This window comes from Mytilus galloprovincialis, chromosome 2, assembly GCF_965363235.1.
Source record: "Mytilus galloprovincialis chromosome 2, xbMytGall1.hap1.1, whole genome shotgun sequence".
Lineage (NCBI taxonomy): Eukaryota > Metazoa > Mollusca > Bivalvia > Mytilida > Mytilidae > Mytilus > Mytilus galloprovincialis.
Window position 1 is genome coordinate 76,657,435 of NC_134839.1, and position 26,320 is coordinate 76,683,754.

The 26,320-nt window shown below is 33.1% G+C and overlaps 1 protein-coding gene across 2 annotated transcripts in view; it reads left to right on the plus strand.

The window, feature by feature from the left end:
* LOC143064430 (uncharacterized) overlaps positions 1 to 24,217 on the plus strand; it is a 54,051-nt gene extending 29,834 nt beyond the window's left edge. Inside the window, exons 2-8 of one of the 2 annotated variants that reach the window (XM_076237248.1) lie at positions 12,373 to 12,627; positions 15,961 to 16,233; positions 16,738 to 17,103; positions 18,762 to 18,899; positions 22,191 to 22,253; positions 22,569 to 22,644; positions 23,247 to 24,217. In XM_076237248.1, coding sequence (XP_076093363.1) covers positions 12,373 to 12,627; positions 15,961 to 16,233; positions 16,738 to 17,103; positions 18,762 to 18,899; positions 22,191 to 22,253; positions 22,569 to 22,644; positions 23,247 to 24,165 — 2,090 coding nt within the window. In that variant the 3' untranslated portion in view covers positions 24,166 to 24,217. Of the gene's footprint in view, positions 1 to 12,372; positions 12,628 to 12,793; positions 13,103 to 15,960; positions 16,234 to 16,737; positions 17,104 to 18,761; positions 18,900 to 22,190; positions 22,254 to 22,568; positions 22,645 to 23,246 lie in introns of those variants that run through there. The other variant, XM_076237249.1, reaches the window with a different exon arrangement.
* Positions 24,218 to 26,320: the final 2,103 nt, after the last annotated feature.

Below are 26,320 nucleotides of genomic sequence, written 5' to 3' on the forward strand. Positions count from 1 at the left end.
GGACACACGTTTTATGCAACACGCTGTCTTACTTGAAAGTCATATTAGAACAGTTCATCTTTGGTTTATTCTGCTGTTTTTTTCTAATTAAGACGTCTCTCCTCTGTCGTTTTCTTTGAATAATTAGTTTATGGTCAGTTATCAATACGTTTTGTTAACATACATCCGTATATTAGAAAAATAAAACTAGACATAACATGAAGTGATTTAATTTGTAGAGTTATAAGACTCAGTGTGTTGCTCCACCCTAGACATATAATTTGTAGAGTTATAAGACTCAGTGTGTTGCTCCACCCTAGACATATAATTGCTAGCAAGTGTTTATGAAGGTTGAATCATACGTACCTAGTAGTTATTAAAGAATTTGTATTTTGGCAGCTAAATGTATTTTTATCAGGTATGATTGTCTATTCTTTTAGATTGATTCGCCTGTGTTGCGTTATATTAAGAACGCGTGCTGCCTTGAACTGTTTGAAGAAAATTTAATACTATTTATAATTTTCATTGTCGGCACCTCTGTTAGTGACATTCGATATTGAGTGCATGTTTTAATATACAAGTAGTTAATCCACAAAAAGCCTGATTTGAATCAAAGAATATATTGTTATGCGTTTACTTTTCTACATTGGCTAGAGGTATAGGGGGAGGGTTGAGATCTCACAAACATGTTTAACCCCGCCGCATTTTTGCGCCTGTCCCAAGTCAGGAGCCTCTGGCCTTTGTTAGTCTTGTATTATTTTAATTTTAGTTTCTTGTGTACAATTTGGAAATTAGTATGGCGTTCATTATCACTGAACTAGTATATATTTGTTTAGGGGCCAGTTGAAGGACGTCTCCGGGTGCGGGAATTTCTCGCTACATTGAAGACCTGTTGGTGACCTTCTGCTGTTGTTTTTTTCTATGGTCGGGTTGTTGTCTCTTTGGCACATTCCCCATTTCCATTCTCAATTTTATGATTTGAATCAAAGAATAGCCTACATGTCCGTTTTAGATGCGACAATAAATTATGTTTACACTGGAGCTATATTCAGATAAAATTGGATAAAGCTTTTTTATATGCACGTTACAATAACACACATTCATCTCAGTAATATATATGCATTTTTTTTAATTTTCTGCACAAAGATATATAATGGTAAGCCACAATGTAAAACCCCTTTGACCAGTGAACGGCAAAAAACTTGAGTAGGTTGAGTGGTTGATTTTAAGATGAAAAAAAAAACAAAACACAATTACAATACAACTAGCTATATATATCCGTAATAATGACAAATAATTACATTAGATGTATGTTTCATTATAATATTTTATTCTGATTGGCTAACTGCACATCACGTGTTATTCCGTAAGCAGTTGCATTGCTCAATACAACTTTTCATTCATGATAACACGTGATCCAACAATAAAGTGCACAGGTGAATTAAATAATAAAATATATAAAATTCGTGTTTTCATGATCATAGCTAAAAAATGTAATTATAAGTATTGAATGCTTCTTTTTGTAACTTTATAGGGTTGTAAAAGCGTTGACCGTGCGTACATTTTTAGAATGAAGCGCTTCCGCGCTTCATACAAAATGTACTTCGGTCAACGCTTTTACACCCCAATAAATTTACAAAAAGAAGCATTCAGTTCTTAAATAAAATCCGACAAAAAATGTACGCAGCTTTGTAATTAAACACCCAAAGTAAATGTATAGTTAAAGACCTCGCACAGCCAAACGGACGCCTGACGAAAAAAAAACAACTACAAAGCATCTTATGCGTACCCAAATCATAGCCTGCATGTACTCCCACGCCACTGGGCACATGTATATTTATGTATTGTTCCCAATCAGTTCGGCCTTAGCTGCGTATTTTTTCATTATGGACAACTAAATGAGTATGACCCATTTCATCTTTGCTTGCCAAGGGTTACGATCCACTGCCGTTCTCAAACGGGAGTGGATCGTAACCCTTGGCTATCGAAGTTGGACCTATTTGAAATAGTAGTTCTAAAATGTACCACATAATACATTTATATTTTTCTAATATAGGATAATTGGTTATGATTTGTATACAAAGAATAGTCTTAATAATTGGTTATGATGTGTATACCAAGAATAGCATGAAAAGTACAAACAATAACATAATTTACACATAAACATAACAACATATCGTGTCTAGTATTACAACGTATGACTTTTAGAAAATACTTGTTAATTATGACGCAATCTATACAAAAAGTAAACACATTAAAAGAACCTCAAAAATAAAAACTGAAAACAGAAAAATCCTATATATGGAGAATTATTTTGTATTAATCATTTTTGTTAAGATAATCTTTATATATATAAGACATTACCTAGGAAAGACGGCTTTACAGACAATCTAATTAGTATATGAGTGCCCTAAAATATTCCACAGTTGCCGTGTACAAATTAACAGCTTTTGTAGCCAGTCTACTTGGTGTTAAAGTTTCTTGAAGTGAATTCGAGTACTTTAAACTTATATGTATAAAAATGACGAGATATTGTGGAGTGGTATGATTGTCAATGAGACAAATATCCACCAAAGTTCACACGAAGTGGATGTAAACAATTAAAGGCAACCGAACGGCCTTCAAGAATGATAAAATACACAAATACCGTATTGTGGGTTGTAAAAGGTTCTGACAAGGAAAATATGAAACAATTCAATTGAGAGAAGAAGAAAAAAACACGGTCTAAGGCATAACAAAATAGTCAACGAAAAACAAGTATGACATAAACCAACTTACTAGTAAGAATAGAAAAAATAATGAGACAACAATTTGAAATAATTTAATTTGGGAGGTAACGCGTCTTCTTATTGGCTGTCTTGTTTTGTCTATCAGCTCATATACATAATTTTAACATGTGACCGTTGACAACTTTCAAGTTAAATAAAAGTAAATAAACATTTATATTAGTAACAATAGACACAACTCTAGGAATATCAACGAAAGACCATTATAGCTATATATTTGTGGCATCCACAAGAAAGAAAAAGACAGCAACAATTAATAAAAATGTAAATTACTAGTCGGAGATAATTTTCTCATCTGTATGACAATCAACACATAGCACTAAAATAATACATCTACTGGCTTATAATTAACACAAGAAAGAAACAACAGATGTGCAACCAACCGCACGTTAAATAAGAAAACATTGCAATGAGATTAAACAAACTAAAGATAAACGAAGAAAACTTCGGTGCCTGAATTACTTAAAGACTTTCTATATTATCCTGTCATAAAAAAACAAAATTGCTAAATAGCTTAAACAGTTTGACGTTGAAAAGATAATTAAAGAGTAATCTTATTTACTCAGTCCCAAAATTAGATTCCGTTCTCTCACCTAGTTAGTTATTGAGTTATGTCCCTTTATAACGTTATATTCAAGCGGGGGCATTTATTTCCTGATCGTCTGATGTACAAGGGCGCAATATTGCTACACATATTCTCATTAAATCCAATAATCATTGTACCACCAATTTCCCCATGAAAACAAATGGCCAATCCAAACCAAACTTATCAGCAATAATGTAAAGACCGTAAATCGTAAAATTCATCTTTTCATAGAATCACGGTCGTAAGCGCCAGATCTCGATTCCAATTGACCAATATTGGGCAGTATAGAAACCTAGAGAGTGAATTGAATTGCAGTAATTACGATTGTCAATGCGAAATGCATTAAGCGTTTTTGCCTGAACAACTTTCAGACATATAAATCAGAGAAAAGACAAGACAATTTGTTGTATCTGATTGTATACTAACCATCCTTCTAATGACAGGAATACTATTTCCTGATACAATTTGACATTATTACCATGTCCACTGTCGCTTTATCATTTATCATTCATCTAAGTTGTCCACAAGCAATTATGTGGTAACAAATTTACATTCAAGTAGAATCGTCTGAAACTGAATAAAGATAGTAATTGTAGCCTTCTCAGTTGTTAATCGACTTGTTAAAGTCAGAAGACTACCACCCTGGGTTATATAGAGAGTACTAATTATTCATATGACTTATTAATCACGAAAAGGTTAAGATGGTTTCGTATTCAACCCCTTTAACAGAATATTGTATAAATTGGAAAATGAGTGGTCTATAAACAGGGCCGTAACTACATTGAGGCAAATGAGGAAAAATGCCTCATGTTGGAAATTTCAAAAAAAAAATGAAACAAAAGATTGTCTTAATATCAAATTGTTTTCACGGAAAGTGTCTAACAAGAAGCAAGTTCTCTTCACTCTCTGGTGTCGTCCCTGCATGTTTTTCGTGATCCATGTATCTTTTTTACTTTTAGTCTTCAGAGTTGATGGTCTGCTGTTTGAACTTCTGTGTCCCGGGTTTGTCTTTTGCTCATTTATTGTCCTACTTTATGACAATGGTCTGAGTGTTGATTTTCATTTGTAAACGTGTGGTTTTGCAATGTTGCATGCCCACCGATGTCCAGATATTGTGCGAGAAAATATTTTAAGAATATACAAGACACAGAAAAAATGGTCGTTTCTGCATGGAGAATTGAATTTGATATCAAAGAATTCACAACTTGCTTCTTTTGGTTGATAAAACTAGGTAGCTGACATGGTTTAAATTAAAGTAAGGTCACCAATTTTCTGGTATCAAATAATTTGAAAAAAGCAATAATGTATTGCCATATGACCATTTCCATTGATGGGTTAAACTTGCATTAAGTCATGTTCAGACCCTTTTACAGAAAATAAGGAATATGGAGTAAATGAGCACGAAACTTAATCGCACACAAAGTCAATGCATAAAAAAATACTAATGATCATTCATTTGGTCAAAGTTGTTGGAAGGTCTTTAACAATAAAAGAATCATTAATACCGTAAAACAGGGTCAAGATATGGTCCCTAGTGTCGACTTAGGGAGGACATCAAAAGTTCAATGAAGGATAAAAAACTTAATTCACATAGTTTTTTCTCTGACCCCCCCCCCCCCCCCCCTCTTAACTTAATTTGGGAAAAATTGATTGACCCATATAGATATATGTAAAAATCAATGTCGGATAACCACATCTTGCAGCAGTTCAACCCCCAACCCCCAAACTATTTGAATTAAGTTTTTTTATCTTACATTGATCTTTTGATGTCGTCCCTTAAGCAGTACTAGTATTTAAAGCATGATACTGCACTGTCACTATATTTCAATCTAGTCATAAAAATATCACCAAAGTCTAAGCACAATACAAGACTGAAACAGACAGACAGATCCGGTATTAATGATTATGAGAATTACGAATGTTGCTTTGTCCTACATATCGGTCTTTTAATGTTGTCCATAAAACCTTAAAGTCTTAAATTACAATGAGTCTATGTTTTTGCTTTCAGACCAGAATATTGTCGAAAAAAAAGCTAAAAATTAATTGCGTTTCAATGTCAGAAAGAGTCCGGGAAACGCTCAGAATGCACGATTTTGCGTTATTTTTCTCAGAGCTTCTCGTGGCCTTGAGCGGCCCCCAGTCCCCTCGCCAAAAAATTTTCGCCTCGCTCCGCTCGGCGATATATTTTGCCTCACTATTTGAAGAGGCTAGTTACGGCCCTGATAAAGAGTCAGATTGTCTTCTAATTCTTGTATGATTTTTAATTTTAGTTTCTTGTGTATAATTCGGAGTTTAGTATGACGTCCATTATCACTGAACTAGTATAGATATTTGTTTAGGGGCCAGCTGAAGGACGTCTCCGGGTGTGGGAGTTTCTCGCTGCATTGAAGACCTATTGGTGACCTTCTGCTGTTGTCTGTTCTATGGTCGGGTTGTTGTCTCTTTGACACATTACCATTTTCATTCTCAATTTTATTCTAATTCTACTCATTGCAAACCAATGAAACATTCTGTAGTTTGATACAACAGTAGTAGGGAACACGTTAATTTGTACATGGATTTTCGCTTTTAGATATAAAAATCAATAAATATGTAGAATGGCGAACTACCATTTGTCAGTAGTAATTTGATAGACAATCATTTCGGTGAGAATTTGACGGCTTAATCAATAGCAGAAGAAATATACCGAAAGAAATGATAACGAAAATTATCATGCACTATAAGAATGAAGCATTATAAAAATAAGGAGATTTGATATTATTGATAACGACACAACTAACAACTATGACAATAAACACGTTTTCAAAATATTGTAAAGATTTCAAGGACATTGAAATACAGTTTATCATTGGCATGTTTCCTTAAGCTTCTTTGGTATTCTTGTTTAATTCAAGATCATAACCTACAAAAACAATTACCTAGTTCCTACTACGGATTCCTTGAACGTTTATTGAATGGTGTACAGATAGGATCAATTTCCCTAGAGCGTTTTTTTCAATCACAGGATTAAAATTTTGGTAACGTAGAATTTGTTATTGAAGAGTCTTAATACTAATCTAAAGTTTACGTGTTTAAATTCGGAATTTATCTGAAAGATAATTCATAGCTATACTTTTGGTATACATTTGGTTTTAAATTAGTTTAATTTATACGACGAATTTCTTTGTCAAAATCTCAGTTTTGAGACATCTCTAAGCATTTATAGTTCTGAAAAATAATAGTGACATTGAATGGCGTAAACATGTCGAAGCACACATGCCGATTGAACAAGAAACGTCTAGAAAAATGTTTTTGTTCTCGGAGAACCAGATTTATTTATTACTTGCATTGACTTTGAACTAGTTTTCATTAACTGCGAGCATTTTTGATCGGTACTTTGTGTCTTGTTTTTATGTAGTAAAATGAGGCAGACGATAGCAAGGGGATATTCACTACTCATAAGTCTAGGAAAACCTCACAACGCCCGGGAAAATTAACAAAAATGACGAAAAGAAGAACAAGTCAACTAAACGCTACAGATAAAACCAAGGAATGAGCAAGACAAACCCTACCAAAACCAGAAGCTAACTCGGCTGCTCCGGATATATAGACAGTTCCTCGCTCATAGGTGTCGTCTCATTGCTCATTTAAGTACAATTCCAGTGATAAGTCTCAGTCAATGATATTACAATAGAGAAAGAGTGGACGGGAGTTACGTCACAATAGGAACATATATCATCAGTCATCGGTGACACAATTATTTCATTATTGTCAAACAACATGTGATTGAGTCTGTAAGTCTTTGTAGAGGGATGACGACAACTTTACCACTTGGTTTAAAACTTCCTTGAAAACAGCAATCACCAATGAATCATTATAGGAAACACATGCTCTGGAATATCGTATTAACCGTATCATGATATTGCTACATAGATGTCGTATTAACCGTATGATATTGCTACATAGATGTCGTATTAACCGTATGATATTGCTACATAGATGTCGTATTAACCGTATGATATTGCTACATAGATGATACAAATAGAAAATTAAAAATTTGCAAGCTTAAACCATCCCTTTGTTAGTTGTTTGTTTGAGTTTCGTGGCAATCTTATAAGCAAACCATTGCTATATGATGTATGTTTACTGTTTGTTCTTTCATTTTGGTGTTATATTAATGTCCTAGGTTATGTGATGGAGTTAAACGCTCGCAATCATGTTTAACAAAACCACTTTTTATAAGTCTACACCAAGAGCCTATAATTACCGGGTAATTGGTTGTCGGTGGTTATTTTCATTGATATTTGTTTTCGTTATGCATTTTGTTGTAAATCAGTCCGTTGGTTTCCCTCTTTGAAATATTTTGCATTTTGCCAAGTCCGGGCCTTGTAAAGCTAAAGTATACGATGTGGTTTAGCTCATGGACGAAGACCTTTCGGTGACCTATAGGTGTTTATTTTTTATATTGTTTATGAACTTTAACTGGTAAACATTTTATAATTTACACATTTTGTGTATGCCTTTCTTCTGGTTTTATGATAAAGATATGTGTACATAATCAAACGGTATTTCCTGGACACTATAAGTTTCAACTTTATAATCCCTGTATTGTTTTTGTCACAATGTAAAACGATTCAAACGAGAAAACTAACGGCCTAATATTTATGCCCAAAAAATAAACAAAAAGCCAATATGTAACACACAAACAAACAACAACCACTGAATTACAGGCTCCTTATATCATGTTATCTAATCTATATATCCTCTCCCATTTAAAAAAAGCACATGAAAAAATGAACCTATTATGTGTTGCTCTCCTAGCTACAAAATGTATCCAACATCAAAGATGTGGAACATATTCATAATCATTTGGTAACTAATGTAATTACTGTCACTTCCATCCCTTCTTGAACATAAAAACTAAATATTAAATAAACAATACTCCTAATGCTCAGATTGGTTGTCATCGTGCAACACAGGTAATAACACCATATAGGAAAACATAGAACTCCCTTTAAATAAGACACTGTCAAACATCCAAAACATACTATCCACACTCATCTGTGTCCACACTTGTTTTTTGTCAATATAATTTCAATTATCTGTATATACTGTCAAAATAAATAGCATTATAAATGTCCCCCGTTATACATGGTCCTATTGCAGTAAGTATCCTGGACATTTAGTTGTCGATTGACTCATTTCTGACTTATTAACTGAGTAATGATAGGATGTAACTGAATTAAGTTAAAGGATAATTTTAAATGTATAAATTGTTTCTTCTGCAACAGATGTGCATTTAATTTTAATCGTTGTATCTATGCTAATTTTAGTCGACTATTAGAGTGTTTAAGTAATAATCAATGCAAGGAATATTCAAAAGTCATTTGTATTGAAATGATTTATTGTTTAAATTACTTCTTAACTAGTAATTGATTGTAATTTGTGATGGTATTGGCCATGGCAGTTTATGATTGCAGGGGTAGTTTGAGATTGCATGGGTAGTTTGTGATTGCAGGGGAAGATTGTGATTGCAATTAGGGGTATTTTGTGATTACAGCGATAATTTGTGATTGCAGGGTTTTTTTTGTGATTGCAGCGAAAGTTTGTGGTTTCATGGGTAGTTTGTGAATGTATGGATAGTTTGTGATTGATGAAGGAATAGTTTTGAACTGAATTCAAACGTTAGGTACTTCTTATTTGTTTCTCATTTAAATCTGTGCTCCAGGTATTGAGACATTTGCAGAGAAAGTTACATAATCTTTGATATGATTTTTATTACATTAGTACACTATATCATGCTGCCATATCGTAGACAGAAAGAAATTTAATGTAAGAATTATTACCTAATCTTCACAAAGTTAACACAGCACGTCATCGTCAGTAAAACTCATCCATGCTTTTACCGATCATTGCACCTTAGGGAAATATTTTGCTGGAATTAGTTCCAGGATCTCATCACGTGGTGTCATCAAAGTTGGTTTCCGACATTTAAGGATTATATGTGTTCCCACCAACCGACAATAAAATATTTTAATGACATCCCTAACGTCTTGCTTTTTTCAAAAATGAAAAATACAAAGAAAATGGATGACGGAAGAAATATTTTAATATTCAGCATGTCTATAAAATGTTATTAAGATCAAATGATGACTATTCTCTAGTCACCGAAAACATTTGCAAACATCGCCAGCTTTTTTAGTTGTGTTACAAATATTCTGTGCTGATTCTTTAATTAAGAGAATAATTCTGTATGAAGCGATACACAAAATAAGCTAATAAGGGAGCCACATTTTAACTTCAAAAGCGGGGCAAAAAGGGAGGGCTATGTTTTTTTGTCTGAGTATAAAAACATTTTGTTTTTTGTTTACGACGCTTTCAATCAAATTAATGTTTTTCAAATTCTACACTATAATCAGGCATGGGAAAATTCTGGATTCAGAATATTTTATTTTTTTTTGGTCATCTGATTTATAAAAATTTCTTATTTATGAACCCCTCACCTTTTTAAGATAAATGACCGTTTCCAAAAATTACAACAGATATCACTCAATTCTTCCACGGGTTTTCTGTAATGTTATTCACCGGCACGCACCTGACCTAGAAGTGTAGGTGGGCAAATGTATTATAGATCACTTACCATTTCATAAAAGTATAAGAACACTCTAGTATTATGACGAGTTAGTACTTTGTACCATTGTACCGTTAACTTCCTCAATGCTTACTAACTTTGAAGTACAACATGCATTGTAAGTGGTCAATAAACCTTAAATGTCTTTAATTATCTGCATGCACTGTAAATAATTCAATAGTATAACACTATATATAATTGTTTCCTATTATACATGGCAGTACATGGTCTTATTACTATAATTATTTTGGACGTAATTTACTGTCGATTGGCACTTAACATGCATATTAAAGAAGTAATGAAAGGAAGTCACTTTTTCAGCCGAACAACCATGTTGACGCCATACTCAATTTCATTTAACTAATTTATACAAATCATAGCTCAGTAGTTGATATCATCGAAAATTAACTATCATTAGGATTGTCTTGCTACATCGTTAAAAAAAATCTAAAAATATCACCAACCCGGCGGGATACTCTAAGCCACGATTCCTCGAATGATATATAGTAGATTGAATACTAGTACTTAGTATGGTAAAATTGGATTTTAATTATACAAGAAAAAACAATATTAGGTCATATTTGCTTGAGTAAGTTGCAATCGTAGTTTTGTACACAATTTGCAAAAATATTTTTCTCGAAAACACTTGGGTCACACAAAATGACGACCGGGCGAATTGATTGTCAATAGTCGGACATGCAAATGTGGTGTCCAGAAGTAGTTGTGTCAAAAGATGATACAATGAAGACAGAGATATTTTCAGGATGTTAAATGATTGGGTTTAAGTTAAATAAATTTTCACGAAGCTTAGATTAATGTTTTACTTTTTGTAAAAGTAAACACAACAGTTTCTAAATACCAAAGTGTATTTAATTAGTTTTATTAAGTAATGTTATTGGTTTTTATCTTTTTTATTCTGAAAATTTCTGATAACTCTTATGCTTGTTCCCTTTTAATTATTAAATATCTCATTGTCGTGGTTGGTCGTCTTGTGCTACTAAAGGATATTAAGTTGTTACATTAAACGTTATTTTCAACTCATGCTCATTTACAAAATATGAAATAACAAAATGTTTTAATTGATAAAATGAACTAATAAGCACTGACCCAATGATAAAAAAGGCAATACTAAAATAAAATTATATTAACGTAATTAAAAGTCTTCCCCTCTTCAGTCTATTAAGTAAACTATCAATTTATTGATTTAGGATTGTTTTTTTTGTGATTAAATCTCTCTGTTTTAAAGTGTTATTCATGATTACATAATGTTTGTGTGAATCCTCTAGAAAATTGGTCTAGTAGCACGGCACTTCGAGAAACAATTTCCGACTTTTATGGTAAACGTCATGTAACCACACTGACACTAGAATCGATTCTGTCACGAAAATCATTCCCTGTAAAACTCAGAATAACATTAACTTTCTATGTAAACAAGCAGCAATAATTGGAATCGACTCTGTTTTTAGTGAAATGTCATTCTGTTTGCTCTTCTGTAAAATAGAAATTAAGTTACAATATCGCATTATATTACAAGACATGACTATGATTAAACACCAAATAGAAAATATGCAAACAACTACAGTAACCATTTGTTATGGTCCCGTCGTGCTGCAAACAGACAGCACAAACAAGCACTAAAGTTAAAAGAAGTAGGAAGGTTATAGCGAAACAATAAAGAACAATAAAAATAAAAGAGTTTGCATTAATTGTTGCTATGATATAAACAAAACTTAAAATTAACTGGCAACCAGGTTTTCAATATTTATCATCATTTATACAACACGGCAGCTGTATGTTACTTATATGCAAAATTAACACGAGTGTCTCGGGTTGTCAGCACAGCTTTCAAAGAACTACAATGTGTTACTAAAGCAGTTATCTGTATCATTTGTTTGCTCCTGTCCTAATTCAGGAACCTGTTCAGTGGTTGTCGTTTATTGTTGATGTGGTTCATAAGCGTTTCTCGTTACTCGTTTTTATATAGATCAGACCGTATGTTTTCCTGTTAAATAGTGTTTGCACTTGTCATTTTTGGGCCCTTTATAGCTTGCTGTTAGGTGTGAGCCAAGACTCGTGCTGAAGTCCGTACTTTGGCCTCTAATCGTTTACTTTTGGCTATGTTTTTCATTGTCACTTATATCACATATTCTTATTTCTAATTGACAATATTTTGTATGTCTCTTTTCTGTCCCACTATTGTAGTATCAAATATATTGATACTTTCATTTTGTTTTCGTTTTACTAACACGAGTTACTTAGTTTTTTTTTTTTTTTTTTTTTTTTTTTTTTTTTTTTTTTTTTTTTTTTTTTTTTTTTTTGCTTCTAGAAAGTACATAACAAATTTCTGAAAAGAAACAGTTTTCCTGTACAACTATTATTTGGTTTGAAATATTTAGCCTTCTTTTTTCCAGAAATAACAGACATACTTACCACAGATGCATGTAAAAACAGTGGAAAACAACTTGTATGTGAACCTGGTCGTATTTTGAGAATTATTGATGTAATCTGTCTACCTCACAACTATACCTGTCCAGAGAAACCAAGAATCCTTAGTATATGTGATGGACAGAACTCATGTGGAACCGTCGGACTTAAAGATCAGATCTGGTCTTACTGTAAAGGTTTTACCCTTAAACAGATGATTATATCGTACAGATGTGTTCGAGGTTTGTATCAGATAATTCTTATTGACATATTTTATATTCAAGTATCGTTTTCAATTTGTTATTTTCCATCATTTGGTATTAAATCGAAATTACAGCTTTTTCAGTTATTTAAATTATTTCCGAAAGCTTCTTTGCATTAGGCCAATTAAAATTAATTGATAGATTTTCATCCCCGCCCGCCCCTCTGAAATCGTCCCGCCCCGATTTTTTTTATTTAATAAAAAAATATGATTTCCGGATTTTGTTCATGTCCGTTCCCGGGAACATTCGATTATTTCGTTTCATTCAAAACTTCCTCTTTTAAATTTCGGTTTTGTATTTCTTCGAGTAATCTAACGAAAATGATCAAGTTGACATATTGTGCTGCTCTCTGATGACAACATCATCTACCGAGAATTAAGATGGATTACGAGAAGGGCATGTATGAAATATTCGAGTTACGAGTAAAACGCTGTGTCCAAGAACGCAAATTGCGGTATGTCACAAATGTGATTCAGTAGATTATACGTATTTTTTTTAAGGTTCATCATAACAAATGGACAAATATGGCCGTATTTTCACCTCAAAAACTACTCTGTGTACAGACTTACCTGTGCTGTTTGGAAAGTTTTAATGCCTAGCATCCACTAGATATATAAAAGTTAAATGCATTTTGTGTTTAAGAAAGAAAATCTTTCTTGGTTTTTGATGGGCATTTTTTTTCCTTTCTGCAGAAGCATGAGAAGGTGCAAAAATAAACAAACACCTGAATTACTTTGATACTGTCCACTCACTGACTCAGATAAACTCTTTAAATCACCTATAGCTGTGAAGATACCTGGTGTCCATGTCAATTAAGGACAATGAAAACAATACAAACCGGTTTTTTAGCTGAGGGAGCATCTCAAAGTTGTACCACAACTTAGTCAATTTTCACACCTTTTGCATGAAGGAAAAAAATGCCCATCAAAATCCAAAAGAGATTTTATCTTTCTGAAACACAAAATGCATTTAACTTTATTATATCTAGTGGATGCTAGGCATTAAAACTTTTCCAACTTTACAGGTAAGTCTGTACTCAGAGTAATTTTTGGAATGTAAATACAGCCATATTTGTCCGTTTGTTATGATGAACCTTAATTTATGACTGTGTCAGGAAACTTCGACTGTGAATGATATCCAAAACGCAAAAATCGTGGAACAAATTGGTACCAAAAAACATGACTGGATTAAAGAAATTGACACAAGCACGAACTTGTTAGATTTATGGCCGTATAATGAACAAAAAAAGTCGACAAACAAACGCATTTTATTATAGCATGTATAGCAAGCCGTTAGATTTACCCATGGCTGTCGTTTTTTTTTTTGACAAACAGCAAACACTCTCTATCCAAACAGGGACAATACCCTCAATGTAGTCATTAAACAACAACTTTGTTTTTGGTGAAGTTCATGTTTTACATCATAATGACTTTCAACACTGAGTTTTCATTTTATTCTGTACTCATAATACTTGTGTGGCATACAATTGTACCAATACATGTACATTTTCTTAATTTATGGGGACTACAAATAATTGCTTAGAAAGCAAAATAAATTTGGTGTAGGTATAATGAAGAGGGTATTTCTCTTCGTTTTTTATGTTTACTATAAATAGGTTTCTAAAGGGGCAAATTTACATGTTCATGTATAACAGTGGTTGCAAATTAGATATTTATTTAAGAGTTTGAAAAATTATATGTTATGATTCCTTATAGTTCTATATACGGCATGTATATACATGACGTAAGCTTATTATCATAATATATTATACATTTGTAATATATATTTTACACTTGTTTATACCTCGCGGTACGAAGAACTTGTGACAAGAGGGTTTCATATGAAATAAAATTTAAAAAATAAAATCCTCCCACCCGCCCCATTTTTTTAAAAAATTTGGATGAAAATCTACTTATTAATTTTAGTTGGCCTTATTCGTGCAAGCGAATTTACTGTTTAAATCATAATAAACAATTAGCGAATGTATACCCCTGAATAGTTATTCATGTAACATATTTGATAACCAACCAATACACATTTAATGCCAATAATTTTCTCATGTATATTTGTATAAAACAGACTTACGCATTAAGATCCAGATTAAAAGTTAACAAATAGTATCAATCAGTAAAGTCTCTTTGCACATGCAACATGTGGTATCTTTTTAAAAGAAAAAAATAAGAAAGCATATCTGCATAGGCGATGCAATAAAATAATGCCGTAAGAAACCGAAAATATTTATGGTAAAATTTCTTTACATATGTGTTAGAAATCATGTAAACTCAAAAGTTGATTGAAATCTGCATGAATGTATCACCCTCCTCTATCGTTGACTTATGTTAACGATTGGAACGACACATCATGAACCATTTTCTTAAAGAAAAAAATAATAAGGAGATGCGGTTTAATTGCCAATGAGACAATGATCCAGCCAGAGATACTTGTGGAAGAGTTAGTTAATTATTCCGGCTCCAGTACCTGTACATACCTCCAGGGAACATTAGAAACAGGCACTCTCATTCCTCGTCAACACCCGACTTTTATATAGGGGTATCAGATTGCTTCATCCCCCTACATGGTTCTGCATCGTGCTAACAGACATACACTAGTATTGCTCATCAATAGAGACTAATGTGTTGACCTCTAGTAGCCTTTAGTGGGCCCAAGCAGTTTAAGATCTAGCTAGGTCCCTTTTTCTCCCTTTTTTGACAGCCCGTCCTGTTTAACGTAAATCGTAAATTTCGTATCTATCATGGTTATCCTACTCATTAAAGCAGGTCACTTTATTGGGGTCATTTTAAATGTGTTGTCTTTCGCCAAAGGCACATTCTCAAAACGTTTCTTAAGAATCGAGATTTTCTACGACCGTGCAGGTCATTATCGCTGAAAATGCATATGCCATTGATTTATGTTTGTCAAGCTTGAAAGTTATACTAAAGTTCAATATTGACGTCACATTTTTCACTTTAATCGTTTAGGAGTTATGGTCTTAATTTGATTGGAAAATGTCACTTATCTATGTCTTTTCCGTGCATTAACCGTTCAGCCAATTCATTTCAAATCTACATTTTAGCATGAAGAAATGGATCCAAGTTCGATATTGACGAATTTCACTTATAGCCTTCAAGTGATGATTCTTGATTGATTACGGGTAAAAATTTGTTACTTCCCAGCTTGTGTGGGTAAACATGGGTTGGAGGTCGGAAATACAATGTATTAATTCGTTTGCTTTGTGCACAATAGTTTTGTATTATAGTTTTTTTGTTTGTTTTTTTTTCGCTGTGCAATTGTCATTAGTCATTTTCTTTTCAGCTCTAGCACCACACCCATGCAGAACAAATCTATGCAGTGACGAAAGCGAAGGACTTTTCTGTAAGCCTGGAAATGCAATTCATATTCGGGAGGCCTTTTGTGTTAACCCTGATACTGAGTGTAACTGGAATATACTACACACATTGTACATTCTTTGCGAAGGAAAAGTTGTATGTTATGCGTCTGGATTAAGACTGTTTATGCCTAATTCCACATGTCTCAATAGTCTTCCACGGAATGCTAATTTGTTAGTTGACTACATATGCATACCAGGTAAGGGAAATTCATTGGTCAGTTATTGGAGGTAAAAAATCAACATTAAACCAAAATCAAAATAAATCGAAACCGATTATATAACAAGAATACAGAAGAAATAAAACAACGTAACCAGAGTCAGCAAAAATCTTGATTATTTTCTTAGACTTTAGTTAAACGTTTTGAATTTTTAAAATGTTTGGCATTGAGCAGCACTGACGAGACATATAGGTCATCAAATAACTTATCTGGTGCAGTACCTTTTACAGGACATTTGGAACCGTTGATATTATTCCGGGATTTATCATTTCCTTTTAGATAGTAAAAAATAATCATCATTCGAAAAATGTATGTTTACACTGCAATTACCAATATTCAAAGCTAGTAACATTTTTTAGCGGGCGAATGAGGCGTACACTGGTTAATTGATGTATAAGGAATAAAACCATATGCATGTACTGACCTTAAACCGCTGAATAAATATTGTCTGATAGTCTGTATCCTTTTTTTATATATTTTCAGAGACTCTTTCAAACGATTTATGCACAGGACAGATGTTGACATTACCAAATGCGTTTGGCATTATTAAAAGTCCTGGTTTTCCTAGCAATCCTTATGGAAACCCAAAAGGATGTTTCTGGGCAATTGTTCCAGGAAGAAATCAATTTGTGGAAGTAACAATTCACGTTTTATTCTCACGCGATAATGCGAGATTTTTACATATAACATATACTGACTGTCCAACAGAAAAAGTTGAAAAGAAAGATTATTGTTGTATGACGACAAAACCAAGCATTGTACAGAAGTCTTGTGGTGCATTGTATATCCGACACAACCAATACCCTGCCGGGGAAGAACATGGAAATCGTTTTGTAATATCGTATCAAGGTAATATATCATTCCCAGAAAAAAATAATCAAAAACCAATACTAAGGTATCATCATTTATCCAAATCAGAAACATTGGCAAAATGCACATGCAAAAAAAGGTTTCATTATATATAGCATGCCTACATAGTGAGCGTTTACAAGCCCTGAACAGAATATTAGTGGTAAAATTAAGAAAAATTACTAATCCTCAGAGTTATACCCAGTTGAAAGAGATAGAGATTTTGAAAATAAATCAATAACAAAAGGATTCCAAACCCCCCAAACAATCTTGTCAATATATATGTGCCATATATTGTCTTCCAGATAAGAAATTAAGATATGATTTGCAAGTGTTCGATACAAAAGTTCACAATAGAGACATGTAGAAATTGCAACATGGAATAAAACAAAATCTTATTCAATGTATAGCGCTAAACGAACATTTTAGGATATGTATAGTTGTTGGAAACTCTGTCTGCTTGCATACAAATCCTGTAGTAGGCCTAGAGTTTCTACTTTTGCAGTGAGTTATTTTCGTTCAACGAGTTCTAAATGAAACAAATGTTCATCTAAATCATAAAAAATCGCCCAATATGTGTACTTTGCTTTAAGCCAGGAATAGCATTTACATACAACATCTTCATATGCAATAAGGACATATTGAAATTATGATAAGATTAATGTAGACATTATGCCATTAAGGTACTATTTTTTTCAATAGAGATGCATATAATTCGGATCTTATTTCTATTGACGAAACAGAACGGGGTACATGCTTAAAGTGTATTTTTCACAATGAACAAAATTAATATCCTTCAACTCCTGTTGCGTCAAAAATGGGTTGTGACTCTCTTATTACCTTGCAAGAAACTAGTATGAAGTAAAAATGAGGCTGAAAATACTAAAGGTATATTCAAACTCACGAGTCGAAGACATGCTGACAACGCCATGGCAAAATATAACCCCATAAAAAGACGAAAAACACAAACCACACACGTCATAGAACACTCAAGACCGAACAAGTACACTGTGCAAGCGGTATTCAGAGAAAGCAACTCAATGTGAAGCGCAATATACAACAGAATGCCATAACATCATCATGTGCAGTGATGCCATTAAACATTACAGTTAGGGATACTGGATAATTAATTGTCAATTCCTTGTAAGCTTTTTATGTAAATGAGAAATTGTCCTTACTTAAAACATGATACACTTATTTAGATGCAGTAAAATGCATTAAAATTCCCTTGGTATAAATAAAATCAGAAATACAGTAATCTTCGTTTTAGCATGGACGATTAATCTGTTTCTTGAAAAGGTCTTAAGGCAAATAATGTTTTATTCATGGATAAGGAATTGCACACTCAGTAAAATCTTCCCTTAGAGAACGGAACTTCAAAATATCATAATATTTTTTCCTTACCAGTAATTGAATTAAGGCAGCATAAAAAATGAATGTTCTGTGTTTTGCACGCATAAATTGTGTCGAGAAACATATATTCCTATCAAGTGGTATTGGAAATATATAAAACAGCACGTTTTCCATTTAAACCTATTGTGTGTTGGCTTATGACAATTGATACAAGTGTATTTCAATGATGAGATGCAGATACATACCCGCCTTTTACTCTAGTTTGAGCGTGTTTTATTGAAAATTGCATATTTGATTTATTACAGTACTAAAATACAGACCTCTACGTCCATCCTATGCCCATTATGTGACACCATGCTCATCACTATATGCCACATACAACCAAACATCGGCTTATACAACTAGAGGGGACAGAACATTTCTAGTTAATGGTGGTGGTACATGTATGTATTATCTAACTAAATCATGAAGAGAAAACTGCAATCGAACTAACGCTTCAGTGTTTATTATTTCCATCTAGCAAACTCGACCACAAACTTTTTTTTGGGGGAGTTGTATAATAGTATGATTTCGTCGTCGTCGTCCGAAGACACATAATGATTTGGTATCGAGACAAGAACTTTAGTTTTAGTGAATGTATCTCTATAAAAAGGTTCAATACCACAAAAGGGAGTTTGGGGTTGATTTTGGGAGTTATGGTACCAAAAGTTTAGGTATTGGGGGCCAAAAAGGGACCAAGAAAAAGCATTTTTGTACCACTAGGTTCCATACCACAAAGGGATTTTTTTTCAAATTTTTTAAATTTCATTTTTTTTTTAAAGTTTCAAATCTTCAATTGTAGAGTATTGCGTATTTTTACGATCTTTGGTCACATTTATTTTGTGTCTGAAACCTATATTGTGTCAAAAATGTGATAGCAATCCAAATTCAGACAGTATTAAGCTTGAATATTGTGTCCAAACTTGCCCCAACTGTTCAGGGTTCGACCTCTGCGGTCGTATAAGGCTGCCCTCAGCGAAGCATTTTATAATTCTATTTTTCTGTTTATAAAAACAAACTTTGCTTGATGAATTTTAAGTTCCTGATCACATGTTAAGTAAGTGTTTCAAGTAAGTCCACCTATATCCTTCACCGTGCAGTTTGGAATTTATATACTTCGAATGTACTAATGATGACTATTGTATCCTGTAAATACAAATAAAGGTTCGCTTCCATGTTGAGTAAGCGGTAATGTGGATTTTTCTTTTCTCATACCAGTTCATTTATGGGTCCCCTTCGCAGTCAACATTTAAACTATGAGAAAATTAGATATTTAAAAACCCGAAAGTCTAGTATCCCAACCAGTATTAGAACATGCATTATTACATTCTCGCAAAATTTTGTTTTAAATTGAATGAATAGTTTATACTTTTTTATAAAGATGTAATTTCGATTTACAACATATGCAAAAATTTAAAAAAAGGAAATTGAATTGCATTCCCATGAATCTGTCTATTTGCTGTTTAAAAACCTGGATAACTGCACAGCAACATATTTCGAATGGCATGTGCCAGAATGGCATCACTGGAATTCTTAATTTGCATACCCTTAAGTTGTAAAACATACATAGGAACATTAATGAAACAAACGCAGGTTGAATTAATAACTCCTGTTTGGCAGTTTCTCTTATCATTGAGTTATAGTCTAATAAAAATGTAAAAGAATGTTTTCCTGTCAGCATTCGAAACTATAACAGTCTCCAGGTGAACCCTGATTGGCAGCTGCTCTTTTTTTCTGTAAAATTGTATTTATATTGATTATTTACCACGATTCCATGACATTTTGTTTTAAATGAATTTCTACGTAATCGTAGCTATATATACCAGAGAGACTATTTCTATTACATAAAACATTTACAATCCATTAGTGGTGATCTGATTAACTACAATTAAATCAACACTCTACCTCATCACAAAATGTATAATTCTGCTTAAAACATTTTTCTTCAGAACGTTGATTAGGGCATAAATCTTTAATACTTCAACATCAACCAGTTTTCTCCAAACTGTTTCCAATGATCAAAACTATTCCAGAGAATTACAGAGCAAAGGAACTCTCCAACACCGTATAACCTTTTTCTATAATAAAACATGACGTTCTAACTTTCTTTTATCGCCAAAATATCTTTATGTGATAAACATGTAAATAAACAGCTGCGCTCATGAGCGCATGATACGCCCGACGTCTTGTGTGGAAGTTTTATGCAATAATCATCAATAGTTTCTGAGAAAGTTTTACGCAATAACCATTTATTGTTTTTGAGACACGTTGGGACATGTGAACATCCCCCCACACCCTGTTCTTTTTTACAAAATACTAAATATCACTAAAATAAAATTTTGAATCAAACCAAAAAGTATACAGATCTTTAGATTAATATAACAAAGAAGTGTGTAAAGTTTTAAGCAATAATCATAAATCGTTTTTGAGATACAGCGCGACATGTAAAAAAACCCTCCCCCTTTTTTACAAAATACTCAATTACTCAAAAATGAAATTTTGAATCATCATCAAAAAGTATACAGATATTAAGATTAATATAACTAAGAAGTGTGTAAAGTTTTAAGCAATAATCATAAATTGTTTTTGAGATACGGTGCGACATGTGAAAAAAAAACACACCCCTGTTTTAGTTACAAAGTCAAAAAGTTTAAATCTTATTTTCACCAAATAGTATACAGATCATTTGACCATTATAAGAAACAACTATATTAAGTTTCATGAAATTTTGATAAGTCGTTTTCAAGTTACGGTACGACATGTTTACGCCGGACAGACGGACGGACAGACGGACGGACACCGGACATGTGTATACCTTAATACGTCCCGTAAAAATTTTGACGGGCGTATAAAAACCGAAATGAAAGTTAATTGCTTTTTACTTATGCATGTTTTTTACAAAAAAAAAACGATACAGCAGCATTCTTAAAGAAAACATAGGAAAATTATAGCTTATGTTATCTTATTTTGTCTTTTATAATGCTTCACCGTGAATTAATAGAACAGATACGATGAACTGCTAAATGAGTCGATAAATATATCATAGGTTATAGAAAGGTTTAATGCACTATGGGCATAGAAACCTTGTTATCAGTGGTTGAGCATGTATGTCTAAACAATAATCTGTTTTTTTAAAACTGCATAGCCACTTCAATCTGACACAAAAAAATCATTTAAACCCATTTTCATGTGAGGGTTTAACCAAAAATTGTTGTATTTTATGTCAAACTAGAGAAATTCACTCACAAAGTCGGATTTATTCGTTACTGAATTGATCTAGTTTTCACATACAAAATACATTTGTTTAAATATTTTTTCTTCTCAACAACCGTCGATTTTACCATGTTAAACTTTTTATGTTTATGAAGGCGTCATTTTGGTTCCATCTTGCAGTAAAACCCTTGTTAATTGTTTGCTGTGTGTAAGATGTATATAAAAAGAAATTAAATAAGAACGATCATAACAGATTTGTTTTCTTACTGTGCAGTACGAGTTTTAACGTAAAAGTTGCTATAATAGCATGCTATGAAAAGAGATTTACCCATGAAATTATCAAATTAAAAATTAGATTTCAGTCTTTGAAGTTACTTTAATGGAAAACTTCAACTAAAGTAAAAAAAAATATAAGTCGACCCATTTCGTACAATTTTGAAATCTAGGCTTGATCAAAGAGAGATAATTCTAATTTATTTCAGATAATAACACAGATGAAGTGACGATATCTTCGTTTGACCCAGAAAGATTTTATAATATTTTCAGTAAGTTTTCCTTGAATGAAAAAATATGCGAGGTAATAGTTTAGCCACTTATAATCAATACAGTATCTGATAATGAACAAAGCAAATGAATTTTTAAATACAACTTATTTTCAGTGTGCCTTAAGAATTTCCTGTAGGTCCACTTTTTGAATTGTTTACCCGTTTTGTGTTGCTTCTTACATGAATTATTATCTATTCGGAACGTTTTTATTTGATTTTACATATAATCAGCGATGTAGATGTTGCATTCTCATTACTGTACTTTGGAAAAAAAGTTCTTTAATTCAAAATATTTCTTCTCTTTTTTAATTTCAGAAATAGTTGTAATCAACTTTTTCCTCTTTGTCATTGCGTTCTGGATAGTAATGGCAATTTGTTTGGTTTGCTGTCGGTAAGTTATAGACATGGCTAACTAAATAGCTCAAAAGTATACAGTTGTTTCCAATAACTTTGATATTGAAAAATAAATTCGACCGCTTAGTTTATTAAAGTCGTATTAAAAAAAGAACACTCATCACAAGATTTTTATTTCTAAATCTCACCATTACCAACTGAAATTCTTAACATATATTATGACGTTGTAATTGGCCAGCTAAACATTTAAGTTGAGAATGGAAATAGGAAATGTGTCAAAGAGACAACAACCTGACAAAAGAGCGGAAAACAGCTGAAGGCCACTAATGGGTCTTCAACACAGCAAGAATTCACGCAACCGGAGGCGGGCTTTAGTTGGCCCTTATTAAACAAAAATGTGCACTGGTTCAGCGATAATTGACGTCATACTTAACTTCGAAATATAAAAAAGAAACTAAAATTAAAATTAAAAACAACACAGATCATCCTTACCTATTTGAGGGATCTTCGTATGTGAATTGATGTGTACATATTTTTGTAGAAAAAACAAAAGATTGGTATTTTGTAGACATTTGTAACCTTAATTACATCTATTTGATCTTTGAATATATATATTCAAATCACTTTTTTTTATTTTAGGTATTGTACATTAAGAAAAACTGGACAATACAAATTGGCTACACAGTCCGATACAGACTCAGGACATTCTGGACGTCGGACTGACCCAGGCGGGACGTCTATGCAAACATTTTCAGAGGGCATTGAAGAATCTCCCGAACGAGAATCGTGTTTTAATCATATAGAAAAACGAAACACGCGAATGTTTACATCTGTGTCTTCAGAAGGACCGTATACCGCTATTGATAAATCTACATATAATTCAAATGATAATTCAGTGGTAAATAATAGAACAACAAGCTTCAGACCACCAAAAATAAAAAATCCTTATGCATCATATGATAGTTTAGACTTTGAAGATGCAGAAGAAGGTACAAATGCAAATTCTAGTTCAAATATGCAAACTTCTACGATATCTGATTTTCCTCCTCCTCCACCTCCAGAATTGCTGGAAAATGCTGGACCCCCTACTCCACCCCCACCGCTTAAAAATCAGAATAATGATTATTACCATCAGGAGAACACTCCATATCAGAATGGTGCTACTGAACAAGGAGTTCAGCATTATCAAATTAATGACGATGACTATGCTATTGTGCAAAAACCTAAACGAAAACCTCAATTAGTGCCAAAACCGAAACAAGCTCATAATCCGATGTATGATCATGTGCCTAGTGCCTCAAATTCTCGGACTTTTCCATGTGATCATCACATATTGGATACGCATTCAGGTGCTGGACGGCCGCAAGAAACCAAAGGTCAATCGCCTAAGAGACACCAAGTAGGCTACTTGCCACAACACAACTGTATACTCGAATGTGAAGGCACCCATCCACATAACTTTCCCCCACCTGCTCAAATGAATAGACAACGCATAAACGGAAATGCCTACCCTTCAAATGTTCCGTATAGTCCTGAAAGAACAGATTATTACTACTAGTCATATGTTTTACCTATTTATTCATAATATTTTATATAAAATTTAAATTTAATATCTTATTATATTGATATAAATATGTTTTATATTATACCCGGCAGTCGTGCTCATTATTCTAGAGTCTTTTCCCCCTGTATTTGTTTCTCTCATAGGGTCAAATTTAAATTTGTCATATCTACTGGAAATTAAAAGCTAAAGACTTTATATTACACACTTGAAATATTGTTTCACGTATTTCATATTTCTATAAAACCAAAATGATATTCAGTGCTACATTTGTTGTTGTAGACATTTTGATAAAAGAAAAAAAATAAGTAAATACAACATTTTGTTGTCATATTTTGCATCGAATGACGTCTTTAATCAAAAAGAAGTGCAACACATAGTACATGTGTTCGGTATACAGGAAGTTGTTGAATGATGAATATGTAAATGCATCACACAGTATAGCTAACTTAGTTTATAGACCCTGAAACCATATTTAAGAAATCCTTGTAAAAGAGGGACGAAAGATACCAAAGGGACAGTCAAACTCATAAATCTAAAACAAACTGACAACGCCATAACTAAAAATGAAAAAGACAAACAAACAACAGCACACACGACACAACATAGAAAACTAAAGAATAAACAACACGAACCCCACCAAAAAACTAGGGGTGATCTCAGGTGCTCCGGAAGCTCCTGCTCCACATGCGGCACCCGTCGTGTTACTTATGTGATAACAAATCCGGTAAATAGTCTAATTCGGTAGGTCACATTCATGAAAGGGAAGGGGATTGTAGTTACGACGTAAGGAACATATCCGATATTATTTGTGAATCGGTTATTTCATAACGGTCAACCAACTCGTGATGGCGTCCGTAAAATTTACGAAGGGATGATTTCAACTTCACCATTTGGAACTCTTGGTTTAATAGCTTCCTTGTGAGAAACAACCCTCTATCAAGAAAATCATGATAGGAAATGAAAGCACGGGAATATCGTATCAATTGGGAGATATATACCCCGTATGCAGGTGCTGCTGGAATGTTGCTACTTAGAAATGGGAAGTTCACAATTGGAAAGCTGAAATCATCTCTTTTGTCGTAAAGTTTTGTTTTCAACCGACCCTCATTGTCAATTTCTAGATGTAAGTCAAGATGTGAGACCGACTTAACTGTATCTGTAGTATCCTTTATCTCTAGCTCGATTGGATAGATGCGTTCCAAATAGTCACCAAATTTTGAATTATTTAGTGAAAGAACATCATCTATATAGCGAAAAGTAGAGTTAAAGGATATCGCTAACTTCTCATCTTTCTTCCTAAGAAGTTCCTGCATGAAGTCAGCCTCATAATAATAAAGAAACAAGTCGGCAGGTAGAGGGGCACAGTTTGTTCCCATTGAAATGCCGACAGTCTGTTGAAAAACACGTCCTCCGAACGTAACAAATATGTTGTCGTTCATGAGGAAAATGCGACGAAAATTTTCAACTTGGATGTCATGTGTAAAATTATGCAAGTTTTCGGTAAACAGGGAGATGTTGAGTGATGAATCTGAAAATGCATCACACGGTATAGCGGACTCATATAAAGCCTGAAACCAAATTTCTGAAATCTTGTAATGTAGTTCCTGAGAAAAAAGGCGACGAACAATATTTATGGGACGAACGGATGAACTGATGGATGGACTGATGGACTGATGGATGGACTGATTGATTGATAGACATATACATGTACCTCCATTTCTTTTTTAAAGCGGGAGTATAAAAACAAAATAACTCTATTCATACTCAAAATTACATGAGGCTATATCTCAAAATGTTTGTCTGATACCACGAAGGATGCTCCAAATAGGAATAAAAATAAGTACTTTTATTCCAATAAAAGTATATGGGAACAATTTTCTTTTAAAAATGAAAACCATAAGTTATATAATTTCATACATACTGCTTTCACTTATCACTTAGTCTAGTATGCATATGGAACAATTACTACTTGCAAAATGTGGTATGTGCAAGTTTATTGTTTAAATCTGCAACAACAAGGCCAATATCGTGCATAAAGATTAACAAAATAGCTTTGAAATATATGTTTGTTTGTAAGGGTGTAGTATTCATTACGCACGCGCGTTACTGGCATCTGGTTTACTGCATGTTTTTAAAATTACACAGGTTT